Source organism: Pleurodeles waltl, chromosome 11 (genome assembly GCF_031143425.1).
Source record: "Pleurodeles waltl isolate 20211129_DDA chromosome 11, aPleWal1.hap1.20221129, whole genome shotgun sequence".
In the NCBI taxonomy this organism is placed as follows: domain Eukaryota; kingdom Metazoa; phylum Chordata; class Amphibia; order Caudata; family Salamandridae; genus Pleurodeles; species Pleurodeles waltl.
The window spans coordinates 967,988,705-968,008,933 of record NC_090450.1 but is presented as its reverse complement, the minus strand read 5'-3'; the positions used below and the strand labels follow the sequence as shown (position 1 = coordinate 968,008,933).

At 45.3% G+C, this 20,229-nt stretch overlaps 1 protein-coding gene across 2 annotated transcripts in view; it reads right to left on the bottom strand.

Annotated features, from left to right (window-relative positions):
• LOC138266435 (tRNA (32-2'-O)-methyltransferase regulator THADA-like) overlaps window positions 1-20,229 on the bottom strand; it is a 166,040-nt gene that overhangs the window by 39,642 nt on the left and 106,169 nt on the right. For both annotated transcript variants that reach the window (XM_069215199.1, XM_069215200.1), the window contains exons 25-26: window positions 17,628-17,832; window positions 8,897-9,106 (exon numbers count right to left, since the gene is read on the bottom strand). In XM_069215199.1, coding sequence (XP_069071300.1) covers window positions 8,897-9,106; window positions 17,628-17,832 — 415 coding nt within the window. The remainder of the gene's footprint in view (window positions 1-8,896; window positions 9,107-17,627; window positions 17,833-20,229) is intronic.

The window sequence follows — 20,229 nt, the reverse complement described above, 5'->3', positions numbered from 1 at the left end:
CATAACCTCCAATATAGGCTGAATCTCTGTGTTCTCATCAGAAGGTCTGTAAGATTCTTGCATTGGCTTCGAGGCTTGCTTGAGTCAGCTCGCAAGTCTTTGTTCCTCTGTATAAGAGGCTTTCTTCGGTTCCCAAGTTTGGATCTTTTTCGGTCCCGAAAATGAAGACGGCTGTTTCGGCTCCGAAGCAGGGCGTTGAAGCTTCGACTCAGAGGAGTGAGGACGCTTACTGGAGTCTCAGGCAGAACATTTAACCGACTTACTCGACTCCAAAGTGGACGGTGGAGTGGCCTTTTTCGGCGCCGAACCCGAAGGCCGGTCGACGATAGTCTTTTTTCGGGCCTAACCATGGCCTTCCGGCAGTGGTGTACCCAAGGCCTTCGGTACGTTTTTATTTGTGGGAGTAGGGGCAGACGTACTCGCATGCTGGCCAGCAGTGATAGGAGTATCCTCTTCTGATTCTTGCTCGGATGGAGACTGCTGACTGCACCTGTTCTTCTTCCATGATGCCGAGATGCTCTGTACTCTTCGACGTCATCTCTAACCTTCGATCTCTCAAGGTCTTCTTGGATCAAAATGATCGACAGGCCTCACAATCCTCTTATCGGTGGTCCAGACAAAGACACAAGTTACAAACCAGGGGTTGGTCTGTATAGGGAAACTTCGTGTGGCACCAAGGACAGAATCAAAATGGAGTCCGAGCTATCAGGCTTCCATGCGGTAGGCCCGAAAAGGCCAGTCAGGTGCATGCGACCAAAAGGGCGAAACCTATATTCAAACGGTACTATCAGTATGAGACTAGATGGAACACGATCAAAACAATACCGATGATTGAATTAGTTTTCTAAGGTTTCTAATTCGAAATCTCAGAGCGAAAGGAAACATGTCCGAACCTGACAGCGGAAAGAAAACAATCTAACAATGGAGTCGATGCCCATGCGCACTGTAACCGAGAGGAGTCACTCGATCCTGTGACTCCGAAAAGACTTCTTCAAAGAAAAACAACTTGTAACACTCCGAGCCCAACACTTAATGTCGGAAGAGATATGCATAGCATGCGTATTTGCAGCTACACATGCCAACAAATAAATATATATATATATATATATATATATATATATATATAAAATGTCACTTACCCAGTGTACATCTGTTCGTGGCATTAGTCGCTACAGATTCACATGCTGTGCACATCCCGCCATCTGGTGTTGGGCTCGGAGTGTTACAAGTTGTTTTTCTTCGAAGAAGTCTTTTTCGAGTCACGAGACGAGGGACTCCTCCCATTTCGACTCCATTGCGCATGGGCGTCGACTCCATCTTAGATTGTTTTCCCCGCAGAGGGTGAGGTAGGAGTTGTGTATGCTAGTAATAGTGCCCATGCAATGGAGTGAATGCGTATGTACATAATGAAGTTTCAAGTAATATATTTACAAATGTACAAATGTTTAAGATCTACTTCTAAACGGCTACAGGCTCCCGGGGAGGCGGGTGGGCGCATGTGAATCTGCAGCGACTAATGCCACGGACAGATGTACACTGGGTAAGTGACATTTTCCGTTCGATGGCATGTGTAGCTGCAGATACACATGCTGTGCATAGACTAGTAAGCAGTTTTCTCCCCAAAAGCGGTGGTTCAGCCTGTAGGAGTTGAAGTAGTTTGAAATAATGTTCTTAGTACAGCTTGACCTACTGTTGCTTGTTGTGCAGTTAACACATCTACACAGTAGTGCTTGGTAAATGTATGAGGCGTAGACCATGTTGCTGCCTTACATATTTCGTTCATTGGAATATTTCCTAGAAAGGCCATGGTAGCACCCTTTTTTCTGGTTGAGTGTGCCTTTGGTGTAATAGGCAGTTCTCTTTTAGCTTTAAGATAGCAGGTTTGAATGCACTTAACTATCCATCTAGCAATGCCTTGTTTTGAAATTGGATTTCCTGTATGAGGTTTTTGAAAGGCGATAAATAGTTGTTTTGTCTTTCGAATTAGTTTTGTTCGGTCAATGTAGTACATTAGTGCTCTTTTGATGTCTAATGTATGTAGTGCTCTTTCAGCTACAGAATCTGGCTGTGGGAAGAACACTGGTAACTCTACCGTTTGATTCAAGTGGAACGGTGAGATTACTTTTGGTAAAAATTTAGGATTGGTCCGTAGAACAACTTTATTCTTGTGTATTTGAATAAATGGTTCTTGAATGGTAAATGCTTGAATTTCACTCACTCTTCTTAGAGATGTGATGGCAATTAAAAATGCTACTTTCCACGTTAAGTATTGCATTTCACAAGAGTGCATGGGCTCAAAAGGTGGACCCATGAGTCGTGTTAAGACAATGTTGAGGTTCCATGAAGGAACTGGTGGTGTTCTTGGTGGTATAATTCTCTTTAGGCCTTCCATAAACGCTTTTATGACTGGTATCCTAAACAATGAAGTTGAGTGCGTAATTTGCAGGTAAGCTGAAATTGCCATAAGATGTATTTTAATGGAAGAGAAAGCTAGTTTAGATTTTTGCAAATGTAGTAAGTATCCTACTATTTCTTTTGCAGATGCGTGTAAAGGTTGAATTTGATTATTATGGCAGTAATAAACAAATCTTTTCCACTTATTTGCATAGCAGTGTCTAGTGGTAGGTTTTCTAGCTTGTTTTATGACCTCCATACATTCCTGTGTGAGGTCTAAGTGCCCGAATTCTAGGATTTCAGGAGCCAAATTGCTAGATTCAGCGATGCTGGATTTGGATGTCTGATCTGTTGTTTGTGTTGTGTTAACAGATCTGGTCTGTTTGGCAGTTTGACATGAGGTACTACTGATAGGTCTAGTAGTGTTGTGTACCAAGGTTGCCTTGCCCATGTCGGTGCTATTAGTATGAGTTTGTTTTGACTCAACTTGTTTACTAGATATGGAAGAAGTGGGAGAGGGGGAAAAGCGTACGCAAATATCCCTGACCAGTTCATCCATAGTGCATTGCCCTGAGACTGATGTTGTGGGTACCTGGATGCAAAGTTTTGGCATTTTGAGTTTTCTTTTGTTGCAAATAGATCTATTTGTGGCGTTCCCCACATTCTGAAGTAAGTGTTCAGTATTTGGGGGTGAATTTCCCATTCGTGGATCTGTTGGTGATCCCGAGAGAGATTGTCTGCTAACTGATTCTGAATCCCTGGAATAAATTGTGCTATTAGGCGAATGTGGTTGTGAATCGCCCAATGCCATATTTTTTGTGTTAGGAGACACAACTGTGTCGAGTGTGTTCCTCCCTGTTTGTTTAGGTAATACATTGTTGTCATGTTGTCTGTTTTGACAAGACTGTATTTGTGAGTTATTATGGGTTGAAATGCTTTGAGCGCTAGAAACACAGCTAACAGTTCTAAGTGGTTTATATGAAACTGTCTTTGCTGAATGTCCCATTGTCCTTGGATGCTGTGCTGATTGAGGTGTGCTCCCCACCCTGTCATGGATGCATCTGTCGTTATTACGTATTGTGGCACTGGGTCTTGAAAAGGCCACCCTTGGTTTAAATTTATACTGTTCCACCATTGAAGCGAGATGTATGTTTGGCGGTCTATCAACACCAGATCTAGAAGTTGACCCTGTGCCTGTGACCACTGTGATGCTAGGCACTGTTGTAAGGGCCGCATGTGCAACCTTGCGTTTGGGACAATGGCTATGCATGAGGACATCATGCCTAGGAGTTTCATTACTAATTTGACCTGTATCTTTTGGTTTGGATACATGGCTTGTATTACATTGTGGAATGTTTGGACTCTTTGTGGACTTGGAGTGGCAATTCCTTTTATTGTGTTGATTGTTGCTCCTAGGTATTGCTGTGTTTGACACGGCAGAAAGTGTGACTTTGAGTAATTGATTGAGAAACCTAGTTTGTGTAGGGTTTCTATGACATAATTTGTGTGTTGTGAACACTGTATTTGCGTGTTGGTTTTGATTAACCAATCGTCTAGGTACGGGAACACATGTATTTGCTGCCTTCTGATATGTGCAGCTACTACTGCTAGACATTTTGTAAAAACTCTTGGCACAGTCGTTATTCCGAATGGCAACACTTTGAATTGGTAATGTATCCCTTGGAATACAAACCTTAGATACTTTCTGTGTGAAGGATGTATTGGTATATGGAAATATGCATCCTTTAGATCCAGTGTTGTCATGTAGTCTTGTTGTTTGAGCAGTGGGATTACTTCTTGTAATGTAACCATGTGAAAGTGGTCTGACTTGATGTATGTATTTAATATTGTGAGGTCTAGTATAGGTCATAGAGTTTTGTCTTTCTTGGGTATCAGAAAGTACAGTGAGTAAACTCCTGTGTTTAGTTCCTGTTTTGGTACTAATTCTATTGCCTCTTTTTGGAGCAATGCTTGAACTTCTAATCCTAGAAGATTTATATGTTGTTTTGACATACTGTGTGTTTTCGGTGGGACTGTTGGAGGGAATTCGCGAAATTCTATGCAATAACCATGCTGGATAATTGCTAGTACCCAAGTATCTGTTGTTATCTCCTCCCAATGTTTGTAAAATTGGCTTAGTCTTCCCCCCACAGGTGTTATGTGATGGGGATGTGTGACTTGTAAGTCACTGCTTATTTTGAGGACTTTTGGGGCTTTGGAATTTTCCTCTATTTTTTTGGAATTGTCCCCCTCTATATTGCCCCCGAAAACTTCCCCGCTGATATTGGCTTTGGTAAGTGGGCCTTGTTTGTGATGTTGTGGTTTCTGTAGGTTGTCCTCGAAACCCTCCCCTAAAAGGTGTTTTGCGAAATGTGCCTCTGCTCTGCGGGGAGTAGAGTGCGCCCATGGCTTTTGCTGTATCAGTGTCTTTTTTGAGTTTATCAATAGCAGTGTCGACTTCCGGCCCAAACAACTGCTGTTCATTAAATGGCATATTTAGCACAGCTTGTTGAATTTCCGGCTTGAAACCTGACGTGCGCAGCCATGCGTGCCTTCTTATTGTTATTGCAGTATTTACTGTCCTTGCAGCCGTATCTGCTGCATCCATTGAAGACCGTATCTGATTATTAGAGATACTTTGTCCTTCTTCCACCACTTGTTGTGCTCTTTTTTGGAACTCCTTGGGTAAGTGTTCTATCAAATGTTGCATCTCATCCCAGTGAGCTCTATCATATCTTGCCAAAAGCGCTTGTGAATTGGCAATGCGCCATTGGTTTGCTGCTTGTGCTGCAACCCTTTTGCCCGCAGCATCAAATTTGCGACTCTCTTTGTCTGGAGGTGGTGCGTCCCCCGAGGTATGAGAGTTTGCTCTCTTACGAGCTGCCCCGACAACTACTGAGTCTGGTGTTAACTGGGTTGTAATATAAACAGGATCTGTTGGCGGTGGCTTGTACTTTTTCTCCACCCTTGGAGTTATGGCTCGGCCTTTAACAGGATCCTGAAAGACTTATTTTGAATGTTTTATCATTCCTGGGAGCATAGGTAGTCTTTGGTATTGGCTATGAGTGGAGGATAGCGTGTTAAACAAAAAGTCATCCTCAATTGGTTCGGAATGCAAGGTGACGTTATGGAAAGCAGCTGCCCTTGCGATCACCTGTGTGTAAGATGTACTGTCCTCAGGAGGGGACGGCCTGGCAAGGTACGAGTCTGGGCTGTTGTCCGATACTGGAGCATCGTAAAGGTCCCATGCATCGGGATCATCTTGACTCATGGCAGTATGAGTCGGGGAGTGCATCAGTGGAGGAGTTGCTACTGGTGATGTGTGCACTGATGGTGGTGGAGACGGTGGTGGAGTTGTTTTCTTTGCCACCTTTGCCTGTGGCTCCTTGTCCTTTTTTTGAAAGGCAAGTTTTCTTTTAATTTTAATTGGGGGAAGAGTGGTTATTCTCCCTGTGTCTTGATGAATGTCGAGCCTTCTTCTTTGAGTATAGTCTGGCTCTACAGCTTGAAGTTCCTCTCCAAATCTATGTTTTTGCATTTGGGAGGACAATCCTTGTTCCTCTGTATAGGAACCTGTTTTCGGCTCCGAGGCTGGATGTTTCGGAACCGAAACTTTTTCGGATGTCTTTTTAGGCTCCGAAGAAACCTTTGTAATTTTCGGCGTGGAGGTTTCTCGGTGCCGAATTTGTTCGGTGCCGCTGTCACGGTGCCGAAATTTCTCGGAGCCGATGTCTCGGGTCCGAGATTGCTGTGTGGTGGTATCTCGACCGGAGTCGGATGACTTCGACACCAGCATGCCCTTTTTCGGTGCCTTGGCTCGGTCACCTATTTTTTGGGTTAAGCCATGGCCTGTTGGCGGTGGCGTCCCCTGGGCTTTTGTTGACTTCTCGTGAGTCTTATGTTTCGACGTCTTACTCACGGTTTTCGGCATTTCTTCGGCCTCGAGCTCTTCCGAGTCCGACTCTTGGATAGAGAAAGCTTCCTCTTCTTCCTCGAAAAGCTCTTGTCCTGTCGGCGTCGACGCCATCTGCAATCTTCTGGCTCTTCGGTCTCTTAACGTCTTTCTGGACCGAAACGCTTGACAGGCCTCACAAGTATCTTCCTTGTGCTCTGGGGATAAGCACAAGTTACAGACCAGATGCTGATCCGTATACGGATACTTGTTATGGCATTTTGGACAGAAGCGGAACGGGGTCCGTTCCATCAGCCTTGAAGTCGCACATGGGCGGGCCGACCAGGCCCCGACGGGGGATCGAAAAAACCCCGAAGGGCCACCGGAGCAATTCAAAATTCGGTGTCGATCTGTTGTAACTAACCCGATACCGAACGCAAATACCGACGTTTTTTCCGAGATTCTAACTAACTTTCCGACCCGAAACACGGAGCGAAAAGGAACACGTCCGAACCCGATGGCGGAAAAAAAACAATCTAAGATGGAGTCGACGCCCATGCGCAATGGAGTCGAAATGGGAGGAGTCCCTCGGTCTCGTGACTCGAAAAAGACTTCTTCGAAGAAAAACAACTTGTAACACTCCGAGCCCAACACCAAATGGCGGGATCTGCACAGCATGTGTATCTGCAGCTACACATGCCATCGAACATATATATATATATATATATATATATATATATATATATATATATATATATATAAAAAATAATGAAAGCACCAATGGTTACAAGACGTTATTGTTAGGTTGATAACTATAACTGTTGAATTTCTATGGTACGGGTAAAACATCAACCTAACGTCCCTGTAACCTTTGTTTTTTTCAGTGAATTTCGATTTTTAATGTAAAGTAATATCTACTTACCTCATGTTAGGACGTGTGCAGCAGGGGTTGGCCGAATAGCCTGGACAATCCTTCTACATGCACCCAAAACCAGGCTGCGCACAGCCGTTGGTCGTGCGCAACGTGGGGATGGATGTAGTGGGTGTATTTAAAAAAAAAAAAAAAAGTTTTTGCTGACCTGCAGTGGATCCCCCAGGCTGTCCGAAAAAAAAAAAAATTGGTATTTTTTTTGCCCAACCCCTCCATGTGTCCTACGGGGTTAGGATACCTGTCTCCTGACCTCTTATATGTTTTTACACTCTTGTTTACCCCAGCTGTTGCGAGAAACAAAATGGCAGCTGATAATTTTCAGTCTGGTTGTGGCCAGCCAATCAGGGTCTTGCTCCACCCCATCCCCTGACCCCCCGCCCCCTCCCCCCCTCCGATCGGCAGGGAGGGGTGATTGTGGGGGTTCAGGGAGGGGGGGGGTGTGAGTGTGTAATACAGCAAGGGGAAATGAGTTAGTCCATTTCAGCCACCAGCTCTGTGACTGACACATTTTTTCTCATCACACGTGCACAGCTGCCTGAAAATGAGTGCACTTAAGTGCCTGTCCTAGTGGACTGGTTATTTCGTTTTACATTTTCTCCTTTTATAAGTCCCCTTAATTTCTTTGCTTATCCTCTTTTTTTAGTTTAATTTTTTGAGAATATACTACAGTTCACCAGATAGTGTCAACAGGCCGCTTGAAGGCCCTTTATTCATGTACAGCTCGTCTCATTCCGTGCAGCTCTAAACCAGGCGACCATCACTGAAACATATTGCCCATATTGTATCATCTTTCATTATTCCAAGATGGCCAACAAGTTGGTTCTAAATATGACAACACCGATGGAATTTTAAAACAACTATATACTACGTGCAACACCATTGCAAGCTTGCTATCCACTGCTATGTTTAATTTCATTCAAGTCTGTACGTATTTGCTATAGCAATCATTTGTTTAGGTAGCAGCATATTTTCTTTCTTCTACTTAAATGCTTTTGTTTACCTTGCATATATTTTTACGTTTATATGTGTAGTTATAAATAGGTGTATGCAATAACGAGTCAGTGGGCTTATGAATGGATGCATGAGTGCATGATGAGTGACAGAGTGCATGTATGATCTCTTACTGAGTGCCTAAACTCATCAATTACTGAAGAAACACCTATTTCTAAGCCAGACCCACCAGGATTGCCAACGCTGTGCCTCTTTGTGCAACATTATGTATATACCCTTCTTTCCTTTTTAACATCTATTTTTTTTGTTTCACTATTTATATTTTGCCATCTCAAAGTGGATGCAGTAGTAGGCCCTCTGAGGCCTGGCTAAGAATGGGGGACGCTATGCTCCTTATTCAGAGTAGTAGTCCATAGCTATTTCCTTGTGAAACCACAGTGTGGTGCACCCTGTACCTCAAATACCCCATAACTGAAAGTCTGGTATTGTTCTCTCCTTTGTGAGGGATTCATTTCCACATCACCATTGCACGCTTACTGCAGTTACCACCACACTCCTGCCACTTTGTGGAGTTCGTCTAGACCTGCACATCAGTGTGTTAAAAGGCATTGCAGCTGCACATTGCCTCAAAAGGGGCTTACATCTATTTAGGGAAGGCAGAATCCATGCAGAGGTTAGTAATACTGTGTCATTTTTGCCCCCCCTCAAGCGATAAAAGCAGGCCTCACCTGCAGTGTCCTGCTCAGAGCCCCCACCAGAGCTGTATCCATGCTCGCATCCTGTTGCTTGGTCATCCAGGTCAGGACAGACACCTGCACATCTGGCTCAGTCTCTCGTATTAGTCTGCACACCAGTTCATGTCTTGCTGTGTCACCAGAGGCTGCTGCAGCAGTGCAGAGGTAGCGAGCACACACCTGGCGGAATGCGGTCAGTCCCACCTGGGCAGTAGAACAGCAACAGGAAAGAAAAAGGCAGTGGTGAAATATATGCAGTGTAAACTGTGTTCATTTTGTAAATGACTGAAGGCTACAAAGTCAAGCATCATATGGGCTATGAGGAGACAGAACCAGACTGGTCGTCAATAAATGATGGCATTTGCAGGCAAGCAAATGATTCGTAAGTACAAGTAGGACTGTGGGAAAAAAGTAAATGAAAGGTCAGGCTGGGCCAGAACCCTTGACCACAAAGTTTTATGTGATCCATCTAATTGACAATAGCAGGATTCGGTGCTCTGGTCCCAAGCCAGTTATGCCTATATACTGCCAGATTTCAACATCATAACTAGGAAGGTGGAGGAAGTGTTCAAAAGAGGGAGGCGTGTACCAAACCACCTCCCGAGGAGTTTGCATGCTGCTCTCTGTCTATGTGTGAATTGAAGGAGGAGAGACACTTGCTTTTTCTTAGCGTTTCTGGCAATGTGGCATGGCACCATTACTTTGACCGACTGTCTAGATTCAGCAGAACTAGTCCAGGCTACACTGCAACTGTGTTCCTGTTTAAATCTTAATCTAGGCAATAAAGGGGAGTTGTATTGTTCCCATGCTCGTATCTCGAGTCACATAACGTGACAAGAGATACGAGAGCAGGGTTCGGATTCGAGCATGGGGTGGGGGGGTGTGAGAGACTGAGGGAGGAAACGGTAATGATCAGACCGGCAGCTCCCTCTTCATCACACATTAACTAGCATTAAAGATTATTGAACATACCTCAAGTGTGGCCATTGTTTCTTCACTGGCGACGAGGATGGCCAGAGAAGTGGAGAGCGTTCAATGAAGGAAGCAGACAGCATTTGTGGCCCAGCCCACGCTCTGCAGGACGCATTGGCACAAAGCAGTGCAGAGGCTATGGCCGTTACCACCCAACGATTGAGGCAGCAACCAAGATGAAGCAGGTTAGTGCATAATAGGTCCAGTACCAGGCCATTAACAGTTGGTGAACACTAGCACGCGTGGTTTATGGTGCGGCGTAACTCATGAGGAGCACACAGTCATGATGTTGCCTAACAACATCCTACAGCCTCAGGTGATACCAGCGCTGTGACACGCACACCACCATTTTGAATTACAGTAGTTGCTAAGCAACTGGCCCAGGATTGATAGCATGTTCTAGTTGTTTTGGAACACAGCTAAAGTGAACATCTTTCCTGCGCGCTGTGACGCGCACACCTGTCATTTCAGCACAAAAAATGAAAGAAAAGGAAAAGACCTTTTAAGCACACCTTTTATATTCTGTAGGAGGCTGGCCTGGTTTGTGGTGGACACCTATGGTGTTGGCACCTTATACCAGGTCCTGGAAACCTTTATTAGTAAGTGTTACAGTGTCTAGGAATTCAGGGCTCTCTAGTGGTAGCTGTGGTGTGTAGTCAAGACTTATCTAGGAGGAGTGTGAAGCACTTGCAATACCACAGTCACACAGGAACTTATCTCACATGAAAGGAACCTAAAAATAGCAAGGGCCCTATTGGGGGCCAAACCATATACTAAAAGAGTGGAATGCGAGAATGGGTCCCCCACCAGAGGATATGGAATAGTTGGCCAAGAGCTGGGAGAATATGGAATCCCTAGAGGTGAGTACCTAGAATGCCCCAAGCGACCAGGAGAGCAGAGGTAATTTACCAGGTCGTCCCATAGGCTAACATGGGGACTTATGATAGGAACAATGCAAGAACAGGACCAAACTGGTGGAACCCAACGGTGGACAAAGTCCAGTCCACGCGGGAGTGTCCAGGTGGGGCAGGAGGCAATGCCCACCCTTCTGTGGGTGAAGATCTGGGAGGACGTTGATGATTAAAGGCCAGCTGCGGAGTCCAGGAGCTGCAGAGGAGTCCCTGAAGTCATCTAGGAGCTGTCCCTCGACGGTCACTCGATTGCAGATGGGTAAGTGGTCAGGAGGACCACCAACAAGCACAAGCAAATGCAAGTTGGAGCTGAAGAAGATTTGCAGGAATCAACCTTTCGAGGGGAGCCCGGGCTGACCCTAGGAAGACAGGAGAGCCAGCAGAAGCAGTTGGAGCCCTCACGAGCAACCCACTGGCAGCAGGCACAGTAAATTGCAGTAAGGCCCAGTCAACACACCTGATGATTAGTCCCACGTCGCTGGAGCAGCAGAGAGGAGACTGTCCTTGCAGGAGTAGAGTGCTGGGGGTCGGGGCTACTTGGAGCCTGATGATCCCTCGGAGCAGGAGTCAACATGCCTTGTTTGTTGCAACAGTCGCAGTGCACAGGGATTCCGTCCTGGAGGAAGAGGAAAAGGCTCACTGTCTCCCAAGTTGGACAGAAGGCAAAGAGGACCCCTCAGAACCACCACCTGTGTTGGAGAATCTTCGCAGGGCCAGAAGACAGCAGATCTCAGCAGCCAGACGTCGTTGCCTTAGGTGCCTGCTGATGTAGGGGAGTGACTCCTTCACTCCAAGGGAGATTCCTTCTTGTTTCTTTGGTGCAGCTGAAGTCTTACCGACCCCATGGGATGCACAGCTGTGGAAATGTTGCAAAGGGCTGACAAGAGCCGCTGAAACAATGTTGCAGGGCGAGTTCGTATCGGGGTTGCAGTCATGTTCTGTTCCTGTGAAGTCCAGCAGCGGCTACGGTGGCCAGGAGCAGAAGTCGTCGTTGCAGAGGAGTCCTGGTGGAGTCTTGCATGTCGAATCTAGGGACCCCACCCACGAGGGAGTCTCTAAATAGCCCAAAAAGGGGCTTGGCCTCTTTGCAAGGTGAATACATATCAGAGGGGGTCACTAACGTCACCTGCTTGACCTGACCACTCAGATGCTCCCAGGGGCCTCTGCCAAACTTGGTTTCAAGAAGGCAGAATCAAGTGGCCACCTAGAGGAGCTCTGGGCACCACCCATGGGGTGGTGATGGACAGGGGAGTGGTCACTCCCCTTTCCTTTGCGTAGTTTCGCCCCAGAGCAGGGACCGGGGATCCCTGGACTGGTGCAAACCGGATTATGCAAGAAGGGCACCAAATGTGTCCTTCAAAGCAAGCCGGTGGTGAAGGGATGCTACCACTTCCCAGCCTTGTAACAATATTTCCAAGGGAGAGGAGGTTGCACCCCTATCACACAGGAAATCTTTTGTTTTGCTTTTGCCTGCTTGAGCTGGTGAAGCAGTAGTAGGGCAGAATCCTTTCTGAGGGACTGCAGCAGCATGGGCTACTCGCAGACCCTGGAATACTGATAGGAGCAATGCTGGGGGGAGGGGTCCTCTAAGGTGCCCTCAGAGTGCATGCAATCATGCCACCAATATTGGCATCTGTATTGGTGTATGATTCTGAAATGTTTGATACCAAACATGCTTAGGTTCATTATGGAGCTGGACCATAGGTAGTGACCTATCGCCAGTACATAGCTAAAATGGCTTCCCCGCACTTATGAAGTCCAGAGAATTAGAAGTGGAGTTCATAGGAGCACCTCTGCTCTTGCAGGGGTGGCCACACATAGGAGACCTGCACCCTGTCCTTACGGCTGGAAGGGCCTACCATAGGGGTGACTTAGTGACCTGGTGTAGTGACGAGCAGTGAAAGGGTGCATGCACCTTTTCACGCATGCTGCAAATGGGAGGCCTGCAGACAGTTTGCATGGGCTCTCATGGGTGGCATAATACATGCTGCAGCCCATGGGGGACCCCTGGTGAACCAATGCCCTGGATACCTAAGTACCATATAATAGGGACTTACAGTGGTACACCAGTATGCCAATTGTGGGGTGTAAAAGGGTACCAAGGCAACTAAATTCAGAGGAGAGAGCACAATCACTGGGGTCCTGGTCAGCAGGATACCAGTGGAAACAGTCTAAGCACACTGACAACAGGCAAAAAGTGGGGGCAACCATGCCAAAAAGATTGGCTTTCCTACATATTCCAGTAAGTTAATCATAATCTTGTGTGGTGTTGTGCACACTAGTATTTAAGAAAAACAAAATAATTAACCATTTGGTGATCATCACTATCCAGAAAACGTACCGATTTTAACATCTGCAACCAAATACAAGGCATGACTGCACCCACCCAATGTTTAAACATGCCTGGTGAGCCAGTGATCACATGGGAAGACTGGAAGCAAGGTTTTCAGGCATAAGTGGAAGCTGTTGGTGTTGACCATATATACTGCGTCTCGCAAACTAGCCATACTGAAACATTGTATAGGGCCATCACATGTTAAAACATCTGGCGCTGGCACCGGACGAAGAAGAAGATTCAGACAGATGATTTTGAAATAGCTTTAAAAAGATTAGATCTGAACTATGGAAATTTAAAAAAATGAGGTAGTAGAGAGATTCCAATTTTTGCAAAGAGCACAAATGCCAGGAAAATAATTTGATAATTTCATGGCAGCATTACGGAAACTGGCGTCAACATGCAACTATAAAGGTTTTGTGGATGAGATGCTGTGAGATCAATTGGTGCAGTAAATTAATGACAAACGTACAAAAAAAAAAAAAAACTGTTGAACACAGAAAATCTAACGCTGGTGAAGGCCATAGACACTGCTAACAGAACACAGAAGAAGGACTCAAAGAACTAGTAACGAACAGTGCAGGGAAAGTCAAAGTGGTGCAGACCAACCCATAAGTAAAGAGTAGAAAGGTGATAGTATCTTCACAAAACAGCTGGACGGCACAAAAAGGGTAGTCATGTTTTAAATACGGTCTTAAAGGGCATATGGCCACTGATCCCAATTGCCCGGCGGTTGGGAAAATATGCAGGAAATGCAAGGCAAAAGGACACTTTGCAAGAGTTTGCAAAGGGAAGGAAGGGTGAAATCCTTTGAAACGAAAAGGATCTATTTGCATGGTCAGCCAGGAAGATTTGGGAGAACGAGAAGAGTTTATTCTACAAATTAGTGAAGCAGGAGTTTCTTCAGAGGTAGTGCACCCATATTGTACTGTCAAGGTAGATGGCGTGGATGTGTGTGTGATGGCTGATTCAGGTGCCTGTTACACCTTAATTGGCAAAGACTATATTGACAAATTTCCTAATCACAAAACCAATATCAAACTTGCGGCATATGGAAACAAACCCATAGAGTTGTTGGGGTATATTGAAGGCACATTGGAATTCCAGGGCAAGAATACATTTTCCAAAGTATACATTGCCAAGGATGGGTCATGTTTGTTTGGGTGGCCTCAACAAGGGGAATTCTTGATCAGATTGGATCTTAATCATCCTGATCAGGTGTTGGGGGCAATGTCTGATGAGGATACAGTATGTGAAAAGGTACGGCGAAAGAAATTCCCAGGAGTGTTTAGAAATAAATTGGGATTACTCAGAGGTTTTACCCACAAGATAGTTTTATGGGACAGGGTTTGTCCAGTGGTGCACAAGCCTCGTACTGTGTCTTTGATGATGAGGGAGCCCTTGAAGAAGGAGGTGATCAAATTATGTGAACCTGACATAATTGAGAAAATTGAGGCTTCAGAGTGGTTTGCCCCAGTGGTTTTAGCAAAGAAACCTAATGGTGAGCTAAGAATGTGCATGGATCGGCGCAACCTTAACAAGGCTATTTGGGTGGCTAGGCATCCCTTACCCAATATTGGGGAGATGTTGATGACAAAGGGGAATTAGTTTTTCCACTTTAGACTTGTTGTCTGCATATCACCAAATTGCGTTGCATTCGGAGTCAAGACATCTCACTTCGTTTATCACACCGGAGGATGCATTCAGGTTCAAGCGCATGACCTTTGGGCTTGGGTCAGCCTCTGCAGTATTTCAGAGGCAATGCATCAATTAAGGGGCTGAGTAATGTAACCTACTTCCAGGATGATATTTTGATTTTTGCAGAGAATGAGGAAAAACACGATTATATTTTGTCCAAAGTATTAGGAATATTACAGCAAAAAGGGTTAACCATAGAGATAGAGAAATGCAAAATAGGAGTCAAAGGTGTAGAATATCTTGGGCATTGGTTGGATGAAAGAGGTGTGTCGCCAAAGCTGAAATTGGTAAAGACCATTGAAGATGCCCCATCACCACAGAACAAAGAACAGTTATGGTCTTTTTTGGGGCTAGCAGAATATTATTCACATTTCATTCACAAATTTGCTGATAAACCTGAATACATGTAGAAGTTATTGTCAAAAAATTTCAAGTTTAATTGGTGTGTGGAATGTGAGCAGCAGTTCAAACAGCTTAAGAAAGAAATTACATCTGCTCCTGCACTCAAGCCATATGATACGCATGATAAAAGCATACTTTGTACTGACACAAGTACCGTAGGTTTGGGCGCTGTGCTCTTGGAACAAAGGCAGGGTAAAGAAGTGACCATAGCGTATGCATCAAGACCACTAAGAAATGCAGAGCGGTTGTATTCCACAATAGAAAGAAAAGCCCTTGCATGTTAGTGCGGAGTGAATCATTTCAAAAAGTTTGTGTGGGGAACGGAATTCTTAATTCGCACTGATCACCGCCCCTTAGTAGATGTGTTTACCAACAAAGGAACCAATCAAGCATCATGCAGAATTTTGCGTTGGATCTTGAGAATGTTGTAATTTTCATATACCATGGAATATATGCCTGGTAAGAAGAATGTCGTAGCTGATTGTTTATCAATACTATCTACAGGTGACCCAGGGGACGGTGACTGTAAGGATGAAGTGGAATTAGTGGCCAGTGTACAGGACACAACCAAGGGTCATATAAGTCATGAAGAATGGCTACAAGTGGTCAGGGAAGATGAAACATTACAAGAGGTAATGAAGAATATGACTGAGGGATGGGCAAAAAGAGGGAAGACTTCTGAGAAAGTAGAATCATTCCGCAAAGTGTGCACACAGTTGTCGATGGAAGGAGGAGTTTTGTTAAGAAGAGAATTATTGGTAGTGCCAGAAGCATTATGGACACATTTTATCATGAAGGCCATGGTGGTATGAGTGCAACTAAGCGGAGAGTGAGGGCGGAATACTGGTGGCCAGGCTTAGACAGAGAGGTGGAAAGAGTGGTAAGAGAGGATGTTTGTCATGCCATGGAGTGATAAATCACAAAGAATAGAGGGATATCCTCCCGTTAAGGCAATAAAAATGGATGCTCCTTGGAAAAAAATGGTCTGGATATTACAGGGCCATATCAAGTGTTAAGTTCCAAACCTAAATCTGCCATGGTAATTGTGGGTTACTTTTCAAGGTGGCCAGAAGTTGAATTCGTAGATCAAGTGATGACACAGGATGCAATTAAATTTTTAGAAGAATTGTGGGAAAGAGAGGGTGTTCCAGAAATCACTGACAGATAATGGAGTGCAGTTTGCGTCTCACATTATGAATGACTTCTTGAAGGTGTATGGAGTAGAACACATTCGATCTTCGGTGTATTACCCACAAAGTAAAGGTCTTGTGGAAAGGTGGAACAGAACTTTGAAAGAAGGTATACAGTTAGCCTTGTGTCAAGGTGGACAGTGGAGAGAAGCTGTGAGAAAACTGGTGTGGGCCTATTGTACATCTCCAAATAGTGTTACTGGGAAAATACCTTTTGATGTCATGAGTGGAAGGAAATCCAGAGAAATATTAATGTAAGGAGTTCCAAACAAGTAATGGAGTGACGGAAGTAAGAAAGGGAGTGGCAGAAGTAACAACATAAGAGTTGAAGCACCTGAGAGTAACAACCGTGAACAATTTATGGAAGACGATTGGGTAAGAGAGAGGAAAGTTTGGAAGGAGTGTAAGGGTCTGTCAAAGCTTTCAGAACATTTGCAGGTTAAGAGGGTAAATTGTTACTCTATGTTGTGGAGCGATGGGAATGTGCAGAACTACAAAAAAGTAGTGAAGATACCAGAGTGCTTGTTGAAGGGAAGTGCAACCAATGATGACCAAGGAACTCAAAATGAGGGAATGGTGTTGACAAGACGGAAGAAAATTTGCGGTGCTCCAGAATGGTTTAATGACTATCATGGATCACTGAAGAACATGTTATAAGTTAGCTGCATTAGAATGGTGTTATGTTCTTAGGGTTTTATTTCAATATATTCATGTATGCATTTCTATTATTAGAAGTTCCTTAATTTGTAAGGGTATGGGGGGGATTTCAATTTTGTATTTCCTTGGGAAAGGAGATGTGTTGTATTGTTCCCGTGCTCGTATCCTGAGTCACAGAATGTGACAAGAGATACGAGAGCAAGGTTCAGATTTAAGAATGGAGGGGAGTGTGGGAGAGACGGTGGAGGAGGAAACGGTCACAAGCAGACTGGCAGCTCCCTCTTCATCACACACTAACTTGCATTCAAGAATATTGAACATACCTCACGTATGGCAATCGTTTCTTCAGGGGAGCCCTCAAAACATGAATACTACACTGTCAGATGGTGTTCACTGGGTACTTCTCAAGTGAAAGTTAAGTCTCTAAATCCAAAACCTATTGTGCAGAGCTGTCTGCTACAACTAGCAGCAAAATGTATTTGAATATAATTTGTGCAGTCTATAAATGACATAAAACATAACAAAACTTCACAGACCGGCAATGCATTGACACATCTTACCTGGAGTTCCAAGGGAGAGTGGCTCAGCTCGGCACTTAGAGACTCTTCGACCCTCTGTCTAAAAGCTGAGGATAATACGCTATTGAGCAGTGAAATAACACAGAGGTAGGCTGTGCGAATTAGCGGGCATCGCTGTGCCGGTGTGAGCAGCCAGAAACAACTTTCCAGTCCGTGAGCCAAAGAGAGCAAGGCATCAGCTAGCAGGCTGAAAACAAAGCATGGCAAAAAGGTCAGAGCTGAAATAGTCACCACCCTTAAATTATTCATCAGAAACAAGAGAGTTAGTGAGAAATAACAGTCTGTGCTTATCCACACAAAGCTGCAATGGCATTTACACTTAAGCAATATTTTGTTCACACTGAAACGTTCCACTTAAGCATCTAATTTGTTGCAGGAATTCTCACGCGGCACCACCAGAAAATGTTTTATGAACAGAAGTAACGTTCGTTTGAGGGTGTGCAGCTGGAAAAAGAAAATGTTACGTGGTAACATTTACGAGTATAGTCATTGTAATGCATAGCTCTATGAAAGGGTGGCAATAAAACTGTGTGAAATACTTTAAGCCACACAAAGAAAATAAGGATAAAGTGGATCCTGTATGCAAGCCTGCAGTGGCCATCTTGTAATGAGAATCTGTATGCAAGCCTGCGGTGGGCATCTTGTAATGAGAATCTGTATGCAAGCCTGCGGTGGCCATCTTGTAATGAGAATCTTTCCACCACTGCCTACTTGCCAACTCTACTGATTTAGGCAGTGTGTGCCACTTTGAAGTCCTCAGGCTTCAAACAGGCACTCAGATTCAGTGAGTTGGGGGTGGGGGGACGTTGCAGGGACGGTACTTTTTACCTTGAAATGCTAATTTACTCCTCATGAAGGCACCCTTGCCTACTCCAGTCCCCCCCTTCTCAAGCCACAAACGCACTGCACTCTATCATCTACTCATTCACTCCACGGCACAACCATCCAATCACTTCTGAAGGTGCTCCTATGCTACCTATGATAGGGATCCTTGTTACAGTTTCAGGCACACAATACTCATTCATACTCCTACGGCAATATGAACGCCTGAAATCCTAGAGCAAAACAGGTAGGCGTCAGCACCCTGCATACTTCTAGGTTTTCTGAACATACCCTTAAATGCAAATCAATGACTTCATCTGGCACAGTCCTCATGAAGCCAAAAGCCTAGGGGCTTCCACCACAGGAGAAACTCTAGGGTGAGGGCCTACACTGTGGTAACCTAACTTATGCCATTGTAAGCTAGGTGAGTGCCAGGACATCACCTTCAGCATTCTGAGAAGCACTTCTCCTTATACCAGGACGCCTCTACACTCCCAGAAATCAGAACACCTATGACAATGAAGTATGGCCCCCTCCTATTTCCCTCATAAGCTTGTGGGACCCAGAGATTAGTTATCGCTCATGGAGAGGCTGCTGCCTGTGATCCAAGTGGAAACACTGGCTGGGTTGGAGGAGATGTCAGCGGCCTGTTCTCCTGGGATTCTCCTGGGCCCAGTATTCCTCCAACAGATTGCCTTTATTGTTTAAATCACTGACTAACAAGTGCACACTTAAAAGCTACACAGGCATGTGGAGTGAGTGCGTTCTGTCAAGGCATCTGCTAACCTACTTTGGTGTGACAGAGAACAAAGTCATGACCAATAGCAGAGAGTTGAATGAGTTCTATATATATTTTTTTAAATTATATATGTGAAATGCATTTGATGGGAGTTATAACCTCAGTCTGATTTTTTTGCTTCTAACTAATTAGTTAGCTGGATCCAGAAGTTTTCGAGCAGTAGTAAGTCTGGTTGCCAGATGGTGATGCCATGCACTGATGCTATTCTGCTCCAGAAATAACATGCTGGGCCCATGCTAGCACCACTTCTGCCCGTGGACATCAACTGCTTTTGAATCTGTCCATGGTCCCAGACGCAGCGCCCCAACAACAAAATGACTTAGAGCAGTATGCAGATTCCTACACTTGGGATCTTACTAGTGAAAGGGTCCAATTTACAGAATGGGGATGATGGAAGGGCCAGTGACAAATCTGTTGTTAGATAGAGTCCCTATTAGAAAGAGCATTACCCAAACTAAGTAACTTGTTCTTCTGAGGGGCGTGGTCAACATGGCGGCCGGAGCGGATGTGTGATCCGAGCTCCGCTCGCGGCCCACCATTGATTAGCGGAATATTGTTGTCCCTGCAGCCATCCGGACACCAGAGTTGGCTGCGTGGAGACACCGAGAGTCTCCGGCGTCAACCAACATCCTGCTCGAGGCTCGGGACGACCTGGGCGGGCAGCGCCGCGCTCCGCTTGCGGCCAGACGGGAGGGGTGAGGCCTTCCCCCTCTGGCGGAGCTCACCGGTGAGGGCGACGACAGGCCCTGGGGCGGCCGCACAGGACCGCGGCGAGGAGGTGAGGCGGGGCGGCAATTCAAAAACAGGCACGGTCCCCCCCCCTGGGACTCGCGGGGTGCTGGTGGTGACCCTCACGCGCAAGGAGTGGTGGCTGATTCCTCGAGCTGCGGACAAAGCGCCGAAGCGGGGAGACGAGAGGAGATCCCCTCGGCACTTCCCTCCACCCATGTGAACGGTCCCCAA